At 39.5% G+C, this 21,170-nt stretch overlaps 1 protein-coding gene across 2 annotated transcripts in view; it reads right to left on the bottom strand.

The window, feature by feature from the left end:
• ITGA9 (integrin subunit alpha 9) overlaps window positions 1-21,170 on the bottom strand; it is a 215,588-nt gene that overhangs the window by 63,473 nt on the left and 130,945 nt on the right. For both annotated transcript variants that reach the window (XM_005487011.4, XM_074541806.1), the window contains exons 19-21: window positions 4,858-4,944; window positions 3,559-3,638; window positions 269-358 (exon numbers count right to left, since the gene is read on the bottom strand). In XM_005487011.4, the coding sequence (XP_005487068.1) occupies window positions 269-358; window positions 3,559-3,638; window positions 4,858-4,944 (257 nt within the window). The remainder of the gene's footprint in view (window positions 1-268; window positions 359-3,558; window positions 3,639-4,857; window positions 4,945-21,170) is intronic.

The raw sequence follows: 21,170 nt of genomic DNA, 5'->3' as shown, positions 1-21,170 counted from the left end.
GTAGTGAAAATGAGGTACAGTCTGGCAATTAATAAAATTTACAGATATTGAATGAGATTGTCTTAATGATCCGAGAAACAAGGAAAAAGCAATAGCCTGTCTATATGTAAACAAAGAGAAGATGACACTCAGATGTTATTCTTAGGATGATGCTGCTGCTGCTGCTGCTGCTGCTGCTGCTGATTATTATTATTATTATTATTATTATTATTATTATTATTATTATTATTATTGTTGGTTTTGTTTTCATTTGGTGATTGATACTTACCCATTGATGGATGAGTCCACCTCATGCATCAGGGGCACAGACAGGATTAAAGTATTATCATGCAGACATTCAGTGTGTTCTAGGTTCCCACTATGTCAGAAAGGAAAAATAAACATACTGCAAATTGACAGCTTTTGTAATACATCACAGTTTCACAGTCACCATCTCTCTGCCTTGTACTCTGAGCCTCTCTATTTGAGTGATATCAGCTCCTTAAGAAAGTTCACACAGCCTTGGAGAGGGCACACACAAAAAGCATGAGTTTTGTGGCTGTGACATGAACAGGCTCATAAAAAAGAAAAAAGTACATTGGAACAAGGTGTGAATTCAAATGTCTGTGGGAAACTCCAGCAGCCATCACACAAAGTGGAGAGAAACAAGAACATTTAGACTTCCATGCAAGGGCTCATTTTCTCCCAGTTTGACCGCATGTCAGATTGTGAGTGACACACCTCACACAGGGTCTTGACTCACGAAATGAATAAATGTTTTCAGTGTACCTGCACTGTACTGTAGCACCAATTTGCTGCCACTGCAAGCAGTTTTTTGGGCAAGACTCTTGTAGTGAATTGGCCATAACCTCTCAACAATTCCACCCTCTCTTTCCCCCTATTCCTGTACTTAGCTGTCAAAATGAAAGCACTTCTACTTTACATTGTGAAAGGCAGTTGCCTCGGCCAGTCATAACCAAAATGAAGAAAGGAAAACAGTGAACAATTAGCTCTCATTTAAGTCAGTTTGTTTCAGTGTGAATACTTTATGTATGAAGTCTGGGAAAGGTTCCTGTAATCCATGTCTAGCACACAAACCTGCAACTATTCTAATTCTGATGATGAGTCTGCTCATTGGGTGACAGCTCAAAACAACAATCTCGAAAGATATGTTACATATATTTCCAATTTCTTCAGTAGTACTCTGGAATCACTTTTGCCTTGCAGTTCATTGGATTTACTCACAAATCAAACTGGCAGAACAAAATATATTATTATATTTATTTGAGGACAGTATCACTGAGGGAACAGCAGGCAATAACAAGTGATACCATGCAGATTATGAGTTGCTCAGATTAAAAACACAGAGCCTGCTAGCTACATACATGCTTACCTACAGCTCAGCTTTCTGTCACTGACACATTGCCTATTTCTGCTGACAAAATATGGCTCACATAGAAAACTGCACAAATTTCACCCCTGGGAAAGAACCCCACTTAATAAAAGCTTTTCCCCTGAATACACTCACAGAAGAGTGCAAAATTGAGACATTTCTCATCCAACATAAATACCGAGACACTATGGTGGCACACAGAATGAGCAAGTAGAATTCTAGACAGGGCTCATGGATATGTTCTTATCTGTTTCAAATGGAGTAAAGGTACTGTCAGAAAAGGAGAACACAACTCAGTGAATCTAGCTCTAGAAAAACAATTCACACCTGGAAGCAAAGAAAAAGTTTAGTTGTTTTTTAAAAAACAGCCAAATAGTGTAAAAGAAATATAATGTGCTGCCTAATTGTTTCTCCAATTGTTTCCAGTACTGAACCAGTCTCTTGTCACAGATTCTGCTGTCAAATTTGCAGCTACATGGGACAGGCTCAGGTAGACACTTGAAAGGCAACACTTGCTTTCCCATGACAGCATGACATAGCTTCCCTGACCAGCTATTTCTGTCAGACTAACTCCAGTTCTGTGTGGAAACAATGCCTTCATCTATGGCAGTCTGACTGCAGCACAGGTTCTTTCTCTCAATTTCCTTATAACTGACTTTACCTCAGGGCTCCCTGCAACTCTTGTGGTAGAAAGATTTTGTTATACTCATTTGACAGCAAGGGAATTAAGCAATTTGCCTAAAGTCACAGAGGAAATGAGGATAATCAGGATTGAGAACTGCCCTATTCTCTTTGGATTTTCAGCTCAATCCTTCAAAACGTAACTATTCTCTCTCAACGTTCTACAATGAGAAACTTTCTCGTAACATCTCTAAGCATGCACTCAAAGTGTAACAATTACACGGGGTTTTTTTGCTCATCTAAAGGCACAGACTAGTACTTCTCATTGGTAGGGCACAGAAATATAAGTGAGATTACAGAAGCAAATTCTGTGCTATCCAAGGTTGGAAAACACTGGTTGTGCACATTTAAAGCACTGCTGACCCATCTCTGCACTAACTGGCATTCACCTAGCAGATACTGATGTCTCTGACTGAGAAGCATCACAGGGTCGTCTGAACACATGATGAACATCTGATGGAGAAGAAACTTCGCCAACATGCAAGACGTGGTGACGTGTCTCACTTTCATTGTCTCACACTAGCCCTATGTGCTGCAGGGTCTTGTTCCCACCTACAGCTGCTACTGCAGGGGAGGACTATACCTTATAAGACCAGTCACTCAGCAGCTGCTACATCTTATCTCTCATCTCTATCTTTTTGTAGAGGTGTCATCCCATTCGGGAGGAGAATTCAGACTGAAGATCCTGATTTGGATACATAGGAATATGAATTTGGCTCATTTACAGAGTAAACGGGAGGAAGAACTAGTCAAACACCCAACACATCAAAGCAGCAGTTCACGGCCAATGTTACGCAGTTGCACATTGGTTCCCATACAGACATGGAAGTGCTTGTTACTGAATCACCCATGCAGTATGCTTCTTCATGGAACATCATCTTAGAAGGCACAAAGCATGTGGCACACCTTTTATCCTGCCCAAGACAAAATGCCTATGCATGCATACTTTGCAACACCCTACTTCAATGCCTACCTGAAGTGCTCTTTGGGAAGCACACTATCTAGATGTTTTCCACAGTCTGTCATGGCTCACTGAAGATCCAGAGTGGGGAAAAATAGATACATGATTTTAGAACCTAACACTGGGATCCTTGACCATCTGATTAAAGCATTTATCTTTTTTGGTTTGCATCCCAGCATGTTTATTTCATTCAAATGCTGGAACAAATGGGTTGGGCTATCGTGTGTTGATCATCAACCGCAACTGAGCTTGATACATGGTCCAAGAGATAGCCACTGAAACACAAGAGCCTTTCAACTGAGAGAATACAGAATGATCCTTCAGAATGGCAACTGCCTGGCAAAGAAAACCTATCCTACCTCATTTTTCAGGAAGCTTCAATACATAGTTCCTCTGCATCACCAAAATCCATGCATTTAGCCTCAGTAATTTAACCTAATTTTTGTATCTACAGCTAATATCATGTAATTGTCAAACACACGTAATGCACACTTCATGGAACAAAGAACATCCAAGTCATCCAGACATAAAAGGGTCCCCTTACCTTTGGGCAGTGACAAGGAAGGTAAGCGTTTCTTCCTGACCAGTCAAATGGCTTGTGTCAAAGATCACATTGAACTCATACTGTGCAAAGAAAAATCCATATTTAGAGACTCAGCATATTGTTTCAACATGTATTTATTCTGAAACTTCATTTATATTTTACTGGCCTAATTTTACAAAAGTGGCATATTTTGATATGTGTAAGAGCACTTCTACTGCAAATAACCTTTAAAGTCTTAGTAATTGTGTTTGTCTTCACATACTATTGAGTTTGGGTTTTCCTTCATTAAGAGACGACCTTTGCTAGAATTGCCATTCAAAGATATTTCTTGAGGAGATTGTCTGCCTGGGAATGAGTCTTGCAGAACAGAAGGATCACTACCTGAAACTATGTCTCTATATTATTTGTTGATTAAGAGATCTTTTGGAGGAATAAAGGCCACGCCACAGGCCTGCACTTGGAGTCTTGAAGCAAGTGGCTCAAGCTAAAGCAGCATTCAGGACACACATCATAATGAGTGAAAACAGGTGCTAACTTTGAAATAAGAATTTTACTTTGGTGGATTACTTCTCCATGTAATTTTTCTGCCTAACTCCAAGACTTTGGCCAAGTGAAACAGTGTCCAAATCCATTGTAATTTCAATGGCTTACATTCTTATATTCTAGATAACATTTTACTACCGCATGTGTTTCTTCAATTCCATTTAAAATATTTTTTACTTTTTCAAAATAGCACAAAAGAGTCAATTATAAAAACAGTAAATAAAAACTTTTATATTGGGTCAAAGGATACATCAATTCAAATGGAAAGGTTTTCTTTTGAAATGGAAATTTTCTGAAAAATTTCAAACTCATTTTTTTCAAGTCATCCTTAAGTTATTCCTCATTTTCTCACCTTTCTGGGTTGGTCATTTATATAGATCATTTTAGTGGCAGAAAGAACCCATCTGGATTTTTTAATGTGATAGAAGACAAAAAACTCACAGAGGCAACATCAGTAAGACAGAGAGTCCTTTACTAATTTTTTGCAGAGGAAATATGTAAGTTTTCTAAAGCTGCAACTTTTGCACCATTTTTCAAAGCCATTTTACTGCAGTGCCCAGAGCACTGTCATTGGCCCTGTCTGGTGGGAAAAAGGATAGCTAGTCTCTGTAACTGTGAAAGGCTTGGATATCTGGCTTAGCAAGCTAGAGAATGTATCAATCACAGACATTTAACAGAGCTGTTGGCTTTCCAGCCACTCTTTGAGACACAGGTAAATGGACCAATATTCTGCAAATGCAAATATCACAAAGTTACCTCAGATTTGGATCTCATAAAAGGAAATCCCACACTGCACTTGAGGAAATCTGACTCCAGTAACTCACAAGCAATGCCCAGCTCCTCCTGCAAGAAAACAAAAAAGACCATGAGATTACAGATTTGGGGGAAAAAGAAGATTGCTAAGAAACACCAACATGATAAAACACTATGAAAATTAAATATTTATCATCATAGCACTGTGTTGTACTTCCTTATTTCACATTAGTCAGACCAGCATTGGGAAGAAGACAGCAATAAGAACCTTCCTCTAAGAGACAGATCATGAGGAAATACTGTGTGACTAAACACATTCAAGTCAGGGAGTCAGCCCAAATCCTTGGATAACTCAGTTATTCCCTCCTTTTATTAAAAAAAAGCTTTCAAATGATGGAGAATGTAGGTTTTCTAAGGTAGTTTTTCCAGGTACCTGTACCACGAGGAGAGAACAGTATTGGGAGACAGAGACCAAACAATGCGATACACAGATGCAGAAGAGAAAGTTAATCTGGTTCTGGTGACATTCAGTGCCCTGATCTCTTGCCCTGGTCCACAAGATGAGTCATGCTGGTATGGATACTAACCTTTAGTGAGACAAGGCATAGATAAAGTAGAGGAATGAGAATGTCCTCATGCTAAACACTGACTGTGGACAATCAATAATTCAAATGTAAAATGTTAGAACAGTCCTATCCTGCTTGAGTGGTGACTCCACTACAACAGAAATTCTTCTGGTGAATGGAGTGTTTCATTGCTCCATAAAATAAGTGCCTAGCTCCAGATGAGCAGATTCCCATTACAAGATTATCAGGGAACAGTTTAATACTCTGCCACTGTGGACAAGTTCATGTCACTAAACTTTAGGAGTGTGATTCAGATCTGGAATCTTGCTTTGAAAAGCCTACACAGCAAGTGACTGCTATGTGATTTACATGTCACTGTTCCCATGGTAATAAAAGGATGTAGAAAACAGTTCAGCAGACCAAATGCAGATGTTTAATTTAGACTGGGTTGGATACCTCTCTAGGCCCTACTGTTGATTATAGCATCACCTGAACTATACTGCTTATGGTAGGTGCTATAATACAAATATCTAAATTTTAGGGATCTCATTCTATAAATTAATTTCATTCCAGATATGCAGCTGACAATCTCTTTGCTACAGAACATAAAATTTATTTTACCTATTTCCACTGTTTACTGCAGTTTGCAGAGCAAAATGTACATGCTCATGTACATTTCCTGAGTTACTTCAAATATGTACTTAAAAGTTATATTCTCAGCTGGAACAAGAACAAGTGGAAGGAGCTTCTTGAACCACACACTTGGGTTATAGGCATCTCCAGGAAATGCCTCTCTGTCTTTCACATTCTGACCTAAGCACAACATTAGTGCTCTACAGATATTTAGCTTCAAAATCATGGTTCAAATCAGGGCACATATTTCTAGAAAATGATAGATCAAATACTATCTTTCTTACCTGACTTGGACAGTATTTCACTGGTTTCATGAGAAGCAAAAATAATGTAAGGAGAAAATCAGTGCACACATTGAGATATCTAATGGAGTGACATTACTGCAATACTTCTAAAATGCCAGAGGAGTGGCCTTCCCATTCAGTTTCTCTATGGATTTGTTTCCTTGCAATCTTTAGTAGACTTCCATTTCTGGAAATATGAAAGATGGCACTGCTTAGCAAATCAAATATCTAGCTTCAGTATTACACAGCTACCATCCACATATGTGATAGATTTTCTGCTCTAAAATGAACACAAAATAGAAAAACAAGTGCTTCATGGGCAAAACATCCCTTTCACTAGCCTTTTCCTCTCACGAATCTGGAAGGTTCTCCAGTTCTATGAGAGTGATCAAGAGAACACAAAGTCTGGGCAGCTGCATAACCAAATGAAAAATTTCACACCTGTTTCAACCAAAAACATTCTCAGTTCTGGGTCATTCAAATGTCCCTTGCTAACTGGGGCAAACGATGAACTCTCTTCCATCAATGCGTAGCCTGTGGTCTGTCAAGAAGTGTTTCTAATTACATAGCTGCCCAGTATGGTGACACTGACCAGACAGACCCAAGAAGCTGTCTCCTCTCCTCAAGGCCATATCCCTTCAGAGATGTCAAAGACCAGGATAATTGAGAGAACCTTCATACTATTAACAGAAGAAGAGCACTCCTTCTTCATTTTGCACATTGATGCCTTTACAGACCAGACAGCTGGCAGGCAGATGCCTGGGGTTTTATTGGCCGTAAAGGGAAATGACAAGATAATGTTGCATTCACTGGTTTTGCTTATTGTTTCTCGGAACAGTTTAACGAATGCAGGAAAATTTACTTGAATGACTTTCTGGCTTCATTAGCATACTGTCCAGTTTAATGATTAATATTAATACTACATTACTGAAGTTCAGAGTGGAGAGCATGAAAAAGTTATTCTCTGAGAGGGTAGTCAATCAGCAACAGGCTCTCCAGGAAAGTGGTCATGGCACCAAACCTGTCCGAGCTCAGAAAGTATCTGGACAATGCTCTAGGTTATATGGTTTTATTAGGAGTCCCATGAGAAGCAGGGAGCTGGATTTAGTGATCCCTATGGGTCCCTTCCAACTTGAATGATTCTAGTAATGGTGTACAATAAAACTTTTCAATGCTAGGGAACAACAGAAATGAGTTTGGCTTCCATCATACTGGTTCAGCCTCCCACAAATTCATAAATTAAAGGACACCCAGAAAACTTTTCCCATGGACTTCTTGCCTTGCTCTGTGATTAAGATGGAGAAGCTCAGCTAATGAGTAAATATTTTGGTTTTCCTTCACCGCTCACTGTTTAGCTTCAGGCTTCAATTTCAGTGTGCTGTTCTGGAGGGAGAGAAAATTGTTTCTTTATGTGTTTTCATATGGTGGTCAGCTCTCTACACTCAATTTTCCCACTGTTCCAGGAGGCTGAAGGTTTGGTGCTGTCTTATCTTACAAATAGGGAACAGCAGTGCAATTCAAGGCTTACAGAAACTGCAGATACCACTTCTTGCTGATGGATGTTAGGTCATGCTTTTGATGAGCAATGCTTCTCTATGATTATACAGCCCATTTGAAAAACTCAGCTTACTGCATGAGCTTCATAGGAGTTCCTAGTTTGCATAGAAAATATCACCAAAAGGGTTGGCTGTTTCCCTTCCAACATGACAGTGTGAAGCTTTATCTGGAAAACTTTCTTTCTGCAACATTTCGAAGTGTTACATACTCTTAGTCAACCAGATAAATACTCAGATAATTAGTCAAATAACTGTATTATGACTTCATTGCAAATGTTGACCTAGTTATGAGAAATATGAAGCTCAGGATGGTTCACAGTCTGTGTCTCAAAGTTCTTTACCACAGAAAAGAAAGGTTCCTCATCATTATAACATGAGCAATGAAACACACAAGTTCAAGACATTGAAACTTCCTCAGCCTCATCTTGACTTAACATTTTCAAATTAGATCCCATATGAGTTTTTTCCCCAAGTGAGTTTTGCATACCTGGTATGGGATGACTTATTGGCTAGCCAGTACAACCTGACCATTCTCTCTCTCACTTATGTCCAACCAAAACCCTCCAATCTTCCTGAGCCTGATCTGGCAGTTCATATAATTATATCTGGGTTTTACTTTTCCCAGCATCATTCATTTCTTCCCCAAAGGTAGAATGACTCCTCTGAACTGATGTTGGCCTTGGCACCAATGCAGAGTCATCACTTAACTTCCTCAACTTTCTCCCCACTCATCTCCACCCATGACTGGTTGCAAGTTCCTTGCCTAAAACATCTCCTTAAGTAATCTTCCCCAGCCCATTATCTGCCCTTCAACACTGGTACTCCAATACCAGGCTTTTATCTATCTGACAATTCTTCTACCATATTATGACTATCAGCAAAAGCAAACATTCATATAAGTACAGGTAATTTGTGTTATTTTGCATTCACCACGTTCTCACAGAGAAGGTGTGAATTCAACTATTCTAACACTCATTTATGACCTCTTAGCTCTTTGCTTCTCTAAGTGCACAACCTACAAGTAGACACTGCATCTGCAATGTCACTAAGGAGATGCAACAGAACAATTCTAAATGTGAAAAGGATATTCCAGATGTGGCTCTCAATAGAAAGTGATATTAATCTCTGAACTTAAGGTAATTTATGTATTGTGTTGAATACTGCTGACTATCTGTGCTAGAGTTCACATCATACTGTTAGTGTTCAAAAACACATAATCACATAAGTGATTATATGCTGTGCTTTTTATTAAGAGCTCTGGGAATCGGGGTATTTGAACCCAAATCTGATTCCGACCCTACATTCGAGATGATCATGTTTTTATACTCTATAGTTATATAACCTTCATGTTAATTATTAAACTTATATTGTTCTATTGTATACATAGATTTCAGCTAAACATAGCCCCCCTTTAAATTGCCAACATAGTTTCTCATTATTCTTCTTATGATTATATAATAATTATATATAATTACTAAACAATCATCACATCTAACAATTATATCATTTATTATAGTGCTTACGCAGGTGCAGTGATCTGAGAAAATACAAAGCCTTTTCAGAGTTCTATCTTTAACATTTTCCAGGGCTCTACTATCAATACTTTTAAAAACTGTTCTGATTACCTGTTATTTCTTAAGGAACTTTTGATTAAAACCACCAATGAAAGGCATTGAAACTTCATTAATGAATTATTAAAATAATCTGCATATTTTTAAAAGGGAAAAAACCTCAAGTTGCTAGAAAATACATTTGTCAGCAGTTTATATTTCTCTTTCCTTAGCTATACTCAAATTAAAGGTCTTTTTATATTGTTGTTATTTAAACTGAAAAAATCCTCCTCGCAAATCTTGGGTACTAGCGCATACATTCCAGAACGGATGAGAAAATGTCCTGGAAGTCTTGTGTTGTTGGCAGAACACTCTTGTTTTGAAGTTGTTGAAAATTTACTTAACTTGTTCAGATATTATTTTTTGTGATGCTGCTTGTTTTCCAAAGGATACAAGATCAGAATAACAAGAGTGAATTCCAAGGAACCCTGCATCTGTTGTCAGAGTACACACTCTTGTAACTGCTTTTCTTGTTGTTAGTAGTTTTCTTGTTCTATGGTGCCTGTCTGTGAACCAGTGCACTTAACACTACAGAGGATCATGAACAGTATCTTCATCCAAGAAGTCTTAAAATAAATTTCCTGAGAAAATATCACAAGAGAGGACTACTTGCACTGTCCACCTCATGCTATGCTAAGTCTCAAAAGTTAGGTACTACGCATCTACCTACTATATCCTCTCTGGATAGGCTTTATAACTATATAGACTTTATAACTATCCCCACTAGCTATTTGGAAATTCTCTGACCTGCACCAAAGGTAGAGGCTTACACTGGGCACTGGGAAAATTTGCTAAATTTGTACCATTTTTTATTCTCATCACAGACCCTGACTAAAAGGCATACTTATTCCTCAGTAATTTCAATGTGAACTTTTTGTGAGAAGGGATACTTTCTCAAAGGAGAATTTGGATGAACATCTGGATGTTTTGTTCCACACAACAGGAAAATTATATAGACCTGCATTTTAAGACCTTCTTACTTTTGGGAGATACCACAAAACATATGCCTGCTCACAGCTGGTAATCTGCTTTCTACATACATGGTTTGCAAAGCTTATTTTAGGTCAGGAACCTAAAATAAAGACTCATGTCTTTGATGATGTTTGAAATTATTCCTTCAAATCCCTCTTCATGATCTTGGTCTAAGCCCTTCAGTTGTGCTATCAACAGCTCATGGGTTTCTCTAGGGTTTGGAAAGCAAAATTTTTATTTTGCTCCTACTTATCTCTCCCTGCCTCTCCCTGCCTTCGGGTGTTAAGGATATAAAGATGTACCAATTAACTTAACAGCCACCTCCTCAATATACTAATGTACTTTCTTTCCACAGCAATTGAGGTACAAAAGTTATCCACATATGTGGTCACAGTTATCCACATATGTAGTCCAATTAGAGATGCCCGAGGTCATAAAACACTAGGGATTTTTTTCAAATAAAAGGTCTGGCTCCGACTGAGTTTCCTTATGACTGACAACAAGTACAGCTCAGAGTAATTTAATCTTGGAGAGCCCCTCATGCACATACAGCTTAGTTGTTCTAATACAAAATTCCACAGATACCACACTTTCCTCTAAAATAGTGCTTTGTAGGATATTTTAAAACTGCAAGAACACAAAGATGATTAGTGTACTATTGACTGGGAACCCACTGGCACTATGCAAGAATTCAAGATCATCTGAAATCACTGAAATGGTGTGTCTGATCTACCTCAGATACCTCATAGAATTTGCTCTGATTGTCATCCTCGAAAGCCCTTTAAGCCTCTCTTTCGCTCAGATAACTAGCAGTCTGATGTCTGCTTTGTGTCTTTGTCAGCAGTACTCTCTGGTGGCTGAGCAGACAGTATTTCCTCCATGTTTCTGGGCTGGAACTTGCCAGCACAGACCTTCCCCAAATCCAATCCACAGCCAACGCCAAAGGCAACAAAAATTCACTTTTGCTTGGAAATCTCAGTATCTCACAAACTGAGCCTGCAGCCTTGGGGTTTGGTTTTTCTTCTTTCATGAGTTTCAAATGCACTAAGCCTTCAAACAACCACTGTCATCAGTACCCGACTCTCAGTACTGCACAACCCATGGACTGGACAGGGGGGAAGCACAGGGAGAGTTGTGCACTGAGAGTGTCAGGATGCACTGCTTTCTCTGAGGCCAGCTTCTTAGGCAGTGGAGATAGCACTCAGTGGTGGCATCAGGCCACCTGGAAAAGCCACAGTGTCCCTTGTGAACAGTGAGTATATATTGCAAGCTGGGGGAAAAAATCGTCCTGTTACTGATAGTAACTCTGAAGGTAGACTGCAGTAGCTAGCACAGGTGGCTGCAGCTGACAAACAGTTATGAGTCTAGGAAATATTTTCATATGAATTTCAAGGAGTTTCTCTCATAGTGAAAATCCCATGAGTTATGTTCCACTTTATGGAAATATAGTTTACTTGGCAACTTCAGGCAAGCACTTTGTGGTTAGAAGCTCTTCTGCGTATAACTCTCCAATTGCCAAAGCAAAGCGGGTGACAGAATCAGAAGGAGGAAAAAGTTGTTCATGATGGAAAGAAATTAAGATGGCTTTACTCTTTTAACATAACAGCTCTGGATCTCAAGCTTCAAGCATTTATCCTCTTGTAAGTAATTTACAAACACAGGTGGAATGTAAGTAACAGTGTGAATCACATGAAGGCCAAATCAACGATAAACCAGCATCAACAGCAACTATAATCTAATATAGTTAAACATTACCTGATAGAAAAAATATTACAGAGAGGGAGTTATAGGCTCAATACAGACTTGCTTATCAAGACCTTGTAATGAAACTAGCATTTATCTAACCTCTTGAATGCAATGATTAAAGAATATTGGATATCACATCAAATTATAGAATGGAATGAAAGTATATTTTGTGTGTACCATAAAGGTCTATTTTAAAGATGTCACAGGGACTGAAGATCTTCCTTTATTTCCAACACATAGATATTCCCCTAACAAGCCACATCAAGAAATATGAATGTCACACACTATACATTCTGTGAACTGCTGTTTCACCAATTGACCCTCACCATCCGAATGCTTAATGAGCAAGCAAAACTACATACCTGAGTATGCTGACATTCACACAACCAAATCTTCATATGACATCTGGATCTGTATACTAATAATAAATTGATCCTTTGATTCATTACCAGAAAATAAACTTGAAAGGGGGTTGGGGATCCTCAGCAGTGGTTTCAATAAAAGAACTAGAGAGGAGAATGAAGTTTCCTTTGGCATTAGGGAGAAATTTCCTGTCCTATTCCATGATCTCAGTAGTAAATGCTGTAGGCACATCCCACTCTGAAACCCAGCAACCCTGACTTGAAACATCTTGGATTTGCTCCTTATTCTGAGAAAATGTCTATTTCTGTATGATTAATTAAAGCCTCTTACCTCTCCTTCTCATCCCTGGATGGAACCTATCTTACTGATCCCAGCCAACACAGCAAATATTTGAGTAAAAAGGGAAAGACAAAAACTTCTCTATTTACTAGATACTTCCAACTCTCTCTCACTCATAAACTTTTATCTTAACTTGTGAAAAGCTATTGCAGCAAATTTTTAAAGCATAGCACCTCAGAAGCTGAAGAGACAGCATAAATTGTTCATTCAGCTCAAGTGATTAGGCCCCAAAACAATTTTCAGAAGCAGTCAACAAAACCAATCATGTTTTTGTTCCTCCGATCTTTTAAGGGATGTGCAGGGCATGTGGTGGAGCTGTAAGGAGAAATGGGGATCTGGTGCCACAGTGAGAAGTTCCACCTCCTTTGCTGCCACACTCTCATTTTAACAGACCAATTAGATGTACATTGACTTTCACTGTACTACGCCAGCTAAATATTTCTTTTTCCTGCTTGCTGACTGAACTGCTGAACTTAATTTTTTGAAAAAAACAATACAGGAAACATCACCAAGATTCATTGTCCCCAAAGAGCTGTTAGGTCAGCTGACTCTCATTCACTGTGAGGATGGCCACATTTCAACTATGCTGTTTGGCCAGGCTTGACTCTATGACCCATTCCCATATGTGTTAATGTACAGCTACACATTTCTCCACTACGGAAAGTACTTAGAATCATAGAATCATAGAACCATTAAGGTTGAAAAAGACCTCTGATATAATCAAGTCCAACCTTTGGTCAAAAAGCCACCTGGTTGACTAGACCATGGCACTAAGTGCCACATCCAGCTGTTTCTTGAACATCTGCAGGGATGCTCATTCTACCACCTCCCTAGGCAGTCCATTCTAATGTTTATCAATTGTAAAGAAATTCTTCCTGATGTCCAACCTGAACCTTCTCTGGCACAGCTTGAGGCATTTCCTCCCATCCTGTTGCTGGTTTCCTGAGAGAAGAGTCCAACCCTCACCTCCTTCCAGGTAGTTGTAGAGTGTAATAGGGTCACCCTTGAGACTCCTTTTCTCCAGACTAAACAACCACAGCTCCCTCAGCCACCTCCCATAACATGTGCTCCAGACCCTTCACACAGCTTTGTTACCCTTCTCTGGACATGCCCTTTCTTGTAATGAGGGGCCCAGAAATGGACATGATTTGAGATGTGGCCTCAGCAATGCTGAGTACAGGAGGACAATCACTTTCCTGGTCCTGCTGGCCACATTATTCCCAGGATAGCTCAGGATGCCATCAGCTTTCTTGGTCACACTGGCTCATGTTCAGATGCTGTCAAACCAGCACCCACTGCCCATTTTCCAGCCACTCTTCCCCCAGCCTATAGTTATGCATGGGGTTGTTGTGACCCAAGGACAGGACTTGGATCTTGATATCAGCCCATTAATCCAGCCTGTCCAGAACCCTATGCAAATCCTTCCTACTCTCCAGCAGATCCAAACTCCCTCCTAATCTGGTGTCATCCACAAATTTACTGAGGGTGCACTTGTCCTAGGTTACAATATAAAGATGTATTCTATTCTCATCCTCAAGAGCTGCTGAAACCAGGAGGGGCATCATTTTTCCTTATCTCCTGTTAATGAGCCCATCAATGTCTTGACTCCTGAGTCAGAGATAACTCCCTCTGGGAGCCATTTCTGTTTAAGGGGAAATCAAGGACCCACAGCATGACTCAGAAAGATTTCAGTGCATTGTGAGATGCTCCACCCAGGGGGGAGGAGCTAAGCATCCCCACCTGGATATAATCTGGGTTTTGGGACACCACAAGCAGCCCTTACCCACTGGTTTCCAGAGGACAAGAGATACCAGATCTTTTCTACAGGATCATCACTTCAACAAGACCATTTCATCTGGATTGCTACCACCACCCTAACTAGCAGGGTGTCAGGTTGTATTCTGACTCTGTCAGTGGTTTTTCTTTTGTATTATTGCACGTAACATTTTTCACTTTTCCTAATAAATTGTATTTCTGGCTTTCAAACCAGAACAGCACTCAAGTCCCCTCATCCAGGTCATCATACTGAACAGGACAGGTCCCAGTATTGAGATCAGGGGAACACCACTAATGACTGGCCACCAACCAGATGTGCCACCATTGACCACCAGAAAAATGGATACTTATGAACAGAATGGGAAAAATCCATGATCCACATAAACCAAAGCATGACAAAAAGGCAGTATCTTATTATCACTTAGTAATGTACTATCAGTTTGCCAATCAAGACAAAAACCTTTGTTCACAAAACTTTGAAGACATGCCTTTTAAAAGCATTGCACTGGCTAGCAAATAAACCAATATAGTACCAAGCATAAGGCAACTTCTATGTGCTAAACCATGTCCTCCAAGTTCCACATATAAAAACATAGTAAAATGAAAACTAAGGGAAAAATCAGTTTGACTCCACAGTGATATATTTAAAAAGCAATCATATGAACTAGTACACAAAGTATCTCTGACACACATTAGGCTAAATTCAGAAGTAATTAAGATTTTACTATTCCCACAAAAAGGCTTTCTATAAAACTGCCGAAAATTTGTTTGATTAAATGCCTGTTCAGACATAATCCAATTATCTAGAAAACTTAAGACTCAAGAATAAGAATGTGCAGAATTATACACTGTTCCTGTATTCTTCATACCCTGACATGTATATCCAAAATATATATGCTGTTGAAATCTATCAAACGTATTGCATTTGATTACACCTTTATTTGAAGGAATTGTGGATGAACATGTATTTTTTAAATCTTCTTTATTCCCCCCTAAGATTATTATGATAAGCTTAATAACAAGAGTGCATTCTTGTGTGTATGAGTCCATGCTCCCCAAAAACCCAGGGAAGAATCAGACGAGGAAATCATTGGGAGAAGAAAGGGCTCTGGGGTAAGCTTTCCTTCATCTCACTTCACATGTAGATATATGTATACATGTATACATATATCACATATATATATTTCACACTATTAAATTGTGGCTGCATACACTATTAACACAGATATTGTTTTTTAATTATTACTCTAGTGGTTTGATCCTGGCTGGATGCCAGGTGCTCACCAAAGACACTACATCACTACCCTCCTCAACAGGGCAAGGGAGAGAAAATGCAACATACGGTTGATATCTTGAATAAGGCCTGGGAAAGATCACTCATCGATAACCATCACCAGCAAAACAGACTCAACTGCGGGGAAATTATTGAGTGGGGAAGTCAGATTAATTTACTACAAATCAAAATCGGAGAAGGATAATGAGAAGTGAAACAAACCTTAAAAAAACCTTCTCTCTACCCTTCCCTCCTTGCTGGGCTCAAGCTCCTGCTCTCTGAGCAGCACAAGGAGATGGGGAGTGGGAGTTATGGTCAGCTCATCACATGTTGTTTCTGCTGTTGTGTCCTGTTTCATGCCTTAAGTTTTAGCTCTCATATTTTCCAGATTCTGGACTGCATTAGTATATAACTCTGAACTTCATATAAAATGTTAGCAAGTTCTCTTCACAGTTTAGTTTGACAAAACAATCCTTTTCCAGTCCAAGAACCAAGGACACCATTGCAGCTTCAGGCCCAGAAACTATAAACAGTGAATTGAAGAGAACAATCTGGGAGGATGGGACTTCATAATATGAAGCTGTAATTGGACAATTAACCCCAATATCTAAATGGAACAAAACTTTAAAAAGTGTGAAAATGTGTGACCTGTTGTCCATCCTGGGTGTAGCCATGGCCAGGCTCTTGTGCTGGCCAAGGTGTATCCTTCGAAGGCCTTTTTAATAAATACCTACTTTAATCCTTTCACACTGTCTAGCCTCTGTTCTAGGTAGCCTCTCAAGGCACCATGCTCAGGGAAAGAAGTCCTTCCCCTGCTACAGGATGGGGTTCCTCCTGCAGGAGAATGTTCTTTATGAAGTTCTCCAACATGAGTCCTTCTCGTGGGCTACAGTTTTTCACCAACTGCTCCAGCATGGGTCCCTTCCACTGTCCTTCTGCCGTCCTTCAAACCGTCTGCTACAATTGTGGGTCCCCCACAGGATCACAAGTCCAGCTCCAGTGTGGGCTGCTTTCTCCATGGCTCTGCAGATCCCTGGCAGGAGACTGACCAAGCATGGGATTCCTATGGGGTCACAGCCATTTGGGCATCCACTTGCTCCAGTGTGGGGCACAGCTGCTTCACCATGGGCTGCACAGAAATCTCAGCTCTGGCATCTAGAGCACTTCTTGTCCTTCCTACTCCACGCACTTTGGTGTCTGCAGAGATGCTCCTCTCACATGTTCTCACTCTTCTCTGGCCACAATTATTTCTGCATGATAACATTTTTCCTGCTTAAATATCTTATTGCAGATGTGTTACCACCATCTCAGACTGCCTTGGCCTTGACCAAGGCAGTGGGTCAGTCGTGGAGTCAACTGACATCCAGCAGCTTCTTTGAGAAGCCACTCCTATAGCCCTCCCTGCTACCATGCAAATCCAATAGTTACACACATTTTTATTCGACAACAAAAACATATTTTTAAAACATACTGTTCAAAAAATTAAAAACAGGAAACAAAAGGCAGAAATCAAACAAATTAGCCTTTTTTTCTTTCTAGTGGTGCTTGTGAAAGCATGCATAATATATGCCCAGATATACTGTAAGACGAACTTCTGTGTAAAAGGCTTCAGTTATAATGAATATTGGTTTATTCAACGGCAACACAGCTATTGACTCTTAGTGTTACAATGAAATGCCTAAATTCACAATGAATTCAGGAAATAAATTCAAGTATCATCAATTACACAAAGTTTGAAAATGTAAACTAAAACTCTTACAAATAATTTAACACATCCCCCCAAACTCAAATACACTAAACCCAAATACATAATGAGGAATACAATCAATAAAATCAAGCCTTACCCTATGCTTCTGTCCTTTCCATCCTTCACTGGTAGAAGTTTTCAAGTGCAAAGAATAACATTAAGGTAATAACAATGATCATGAGTTTGGCACTGCACATTTTCTTGGAATTTGTAAATCTTAGCTCAACATAAAATTCCCCAGCAACCAAAGCCAAATCTGAAATCTCAGGAAATGCCTCCTTGAAACCACATATGTTCAGGGATTTTGGTCTTTCAGAAACTCAGAGACAGCGCCATCAGGATATCTTCCCCAAAAACCCTTCTAACATCATGAGTACCTTGAAAACTAAGGACATTGCTGAAATGGAAAAGAATAACCCATTCCACTCGGATATTGAAACAGACATATTTAAAATACATTTTTCTTTCTGTAAAATAAAATTTTAGCAGATCATTTGTAAGGCTTTATGATGTACCACACTACTTTATAGAGCAGTTTTTTAATGCACTTCTCCTTTTCCCTTGCTAAGTGGAATTCACTGTGTCTGCAGATTGTTATGGCCAGAAGTCGTGTGCAGGATTTCTGGCCTCCTCCTAAAGGTAGGGTGCAAAAGCGCTGCCATCTAGGAATGTGCCTGGCTCAGCATCCCCTGCAGCTCGCCTGGGTGGGGGGTCCACAGAGAAGAGGTGGTCTCCTGCTCACCCCCAGAGCCTGCAACGAAGCCAGCTGAAATACTTCTCACTCTTCTTCCTGCTGTGCTCAATGTCTCTGGTTTTGATGAAATGCCACAGGAAGCTCCCTCTCAAAAAAACCAAAAACCACAAACCAAAACTGGATTTGGGGCCTCCTTCAGATGGGGTTTAACATGACTGCTCCTGCTAGCAGGAAGACAGATATAAAACCCACTGACAGGAAAGTTTGTGATTTTGTAAGCGGCACTTTGATTTTTAGCTAAAAACTTTTCACAACCTTGCTCATGTTTTTGACTGTGTAGCTGGTTTTTTTTAGTCTTTCTACAGCAACACTGTCATTGATTTCAGAGAGGCTATACCTAAAGTATGCCACACCATCATGTTTTGTGTTTAATAAGATTAAAGAGGGTTTGGGTTTTATCCTATCAGCTTCACAGGAGAAAACTAAACAACTAGATGAAAAAGAACAACTGACACTACTTCCAGCCACTATAGAAGACCATGACTACAACATTCTAAAGGATTAAACAATGCAAATAAGTATAAATATATATACATATACATATTATCTGTGTAATATGCATGTTCATATATACTGCAAAGATAGATATATATATTTGTTTACAATTCTATTGGATTTTACACCAGGAGTGTCATTTATCTTCCGACAGCATCACAGATGCCTGTTATAAAAATGACCAGCAGAAACTCCTGCCTAAACAGAATTGACCTTTCATATCAGAAACTCAATAAACTTACAGCTTCAAATAACAACAAAAATAGCCCCCTATTTCTTGCTGTAATGAAAGCCATTGAAAGCTGTGCAAATTAATTCTTATTTAGGTCTTTTGCGCAGGATGTCAAAGTCCAGACAATTTTAAGCCTCATCCTAAGAACATAGGAGATGAACCCTGCCCCACAGATTTTTCACCTCCAACATTGGCAAGTCTTTGTCCATTGAATTTAAGAGCAAAACATGATAATGAAGTGAGACCCTGGGACAGGAATCTGGTGATCTTTGGGATCCATAGGGACAGCATAACCTTTAAATAAGCATATCCAAGATAAGTATATTGAGTTCACTATATACTGGGCTCTATCTTCTGTGAAGGGTTTTTACCTTTCTCCTAGTAATGCAGTTTATCAAAATAATAGTCTAGATAGGGGTGGCTGAATCTGAACAACAGAGGCAGCTAAATCTCTTTGCCAAAGCCCTTTCCCATGACTTGGTACTGCTGGCTCCCAGCTCTGTGCAGCTCCTGAAAATATGCAGGGAGAAGCAGCTTGGCTGGTGAGCTATGGGCCACTCAGAGACTGAAACAGGGTGAACAGCTCCTGCCTGTGGCTCAGGAAGCCCTTCTCCACCTCACTGAAGAAGTCTCCTAAGTTAAACAGGGTGAACAGCTCCTGCCTGTGGCTCAGGAAGCCCTTCTCCACCTCACTGAAGAAGTCTCCTAAGTTATCTGCTTTGACTCTCATTTTCCCTACCTCAGCTGAATGGAAACCAGTACCTCTGCTGATGTCCAGACATGGAGAAATGCCAGATTGCATGGTACACCTTTTCAGTATGATGATTTACACCAGCAGATGGGTCAGGATTCACTGTAAATGGTCTTTGCTATAGCACAGACTGCCTTCTAAACTCTCACAAAAAGTACATCTCACATGACTGTATTCATCCACACAGCTGTTCTTCTTTTAGAAAATCATTCCCCTGGCAGACCTGTGAGAAGGGCAGAACTAGGCAATCACATAAAACCTCCCTTAATAATCTGAGCCACACAAAGCATACCAGGATCTTCCTCAAAACCACTATATATATATATATATATATATCTGCTTAAAACTTCTCAATGTATGTAAAAATCAAACTCACACAGGTTCTTCCAACTCTGAGCAGAACAAGATTTAATGTCCTGTAAAATCACAGCTTCTAAACACCTTCCAAGCAGAATTATTCCAAAAGACTTGAAGATTTTTCATTCTATTAATTCAGTTAATTTTTTTGGGGAAAAAAATAAAGCAATAAAAATTATTTATACATCTATATTTATATCTCTAGATATGGAAACCCTATATATGCCCCAAATACCAAAATCTCTCAGATCTACATGATAAATCATAGTGTAGGAGAAAAATTTAAAAGGCTCAAATTGCTACTAACTATAAGAATAAATCAAATCTACAATGCTCATTCCCTGATGATAGGAATGATACAACAATCCCAAGTGGAAAGTTTGGATCAACAGTCTAGCCTTCAATTCCTGCCTGCTGTGAGTAGGGGTATATTACATAACACTTACAGCCCCTGACCTGAGACAGCACTGCTCTTTACTTACCCCGAGGGAACTAGAAAAGTTGTTTCATTGAGCATTCACAGAAAAAGAAAATTAAAATAAACAATCAAGTCTAATATCTTGAGCTGCACACATTTTTTTCTTCATAGTTAAGAAAGTGGACAATTCTACGCCAGGGATACAAAACATTCTGGTCCACTCTGGAGCAATAGTTGACCATTCGATTTGCGAAAACAGAGAGGCAACATATGGCATAGCTACTGTCACACTACTCATACTCCCAAAACTTGGCAATAAAAGCTTTTGCTTTCCTGGCAAACAGTTCAAATCTCTTCATGTAAGTGATATATGACTTGGGCAATGCTTCAGATGCACTTGTTCAAGGGGTCAGAGCCTCCATACTACTTGACAACACTGATCCT

The sequence above is a fragment of the Zonotrichia albicollis genome, chromosome 1 (assembly GCF_047830755.1).
Source record: "Zonotrichia albicollis isolate bZonAlb1 chromosome 1, bZonAlb1.hap1, whole genome shotgun sequence".
Taxonomy (NCBI): Eukaryota; Metazoa; Chordata; class Aves; order Passeriformes; family Passerellidae; genus Zonotrichia; species Zonotrichia albicollis.
Note: the sequence above shows the minus strand (reverse complement) of the source record. Positions and strands in the feature narration are given on the sequence as shown.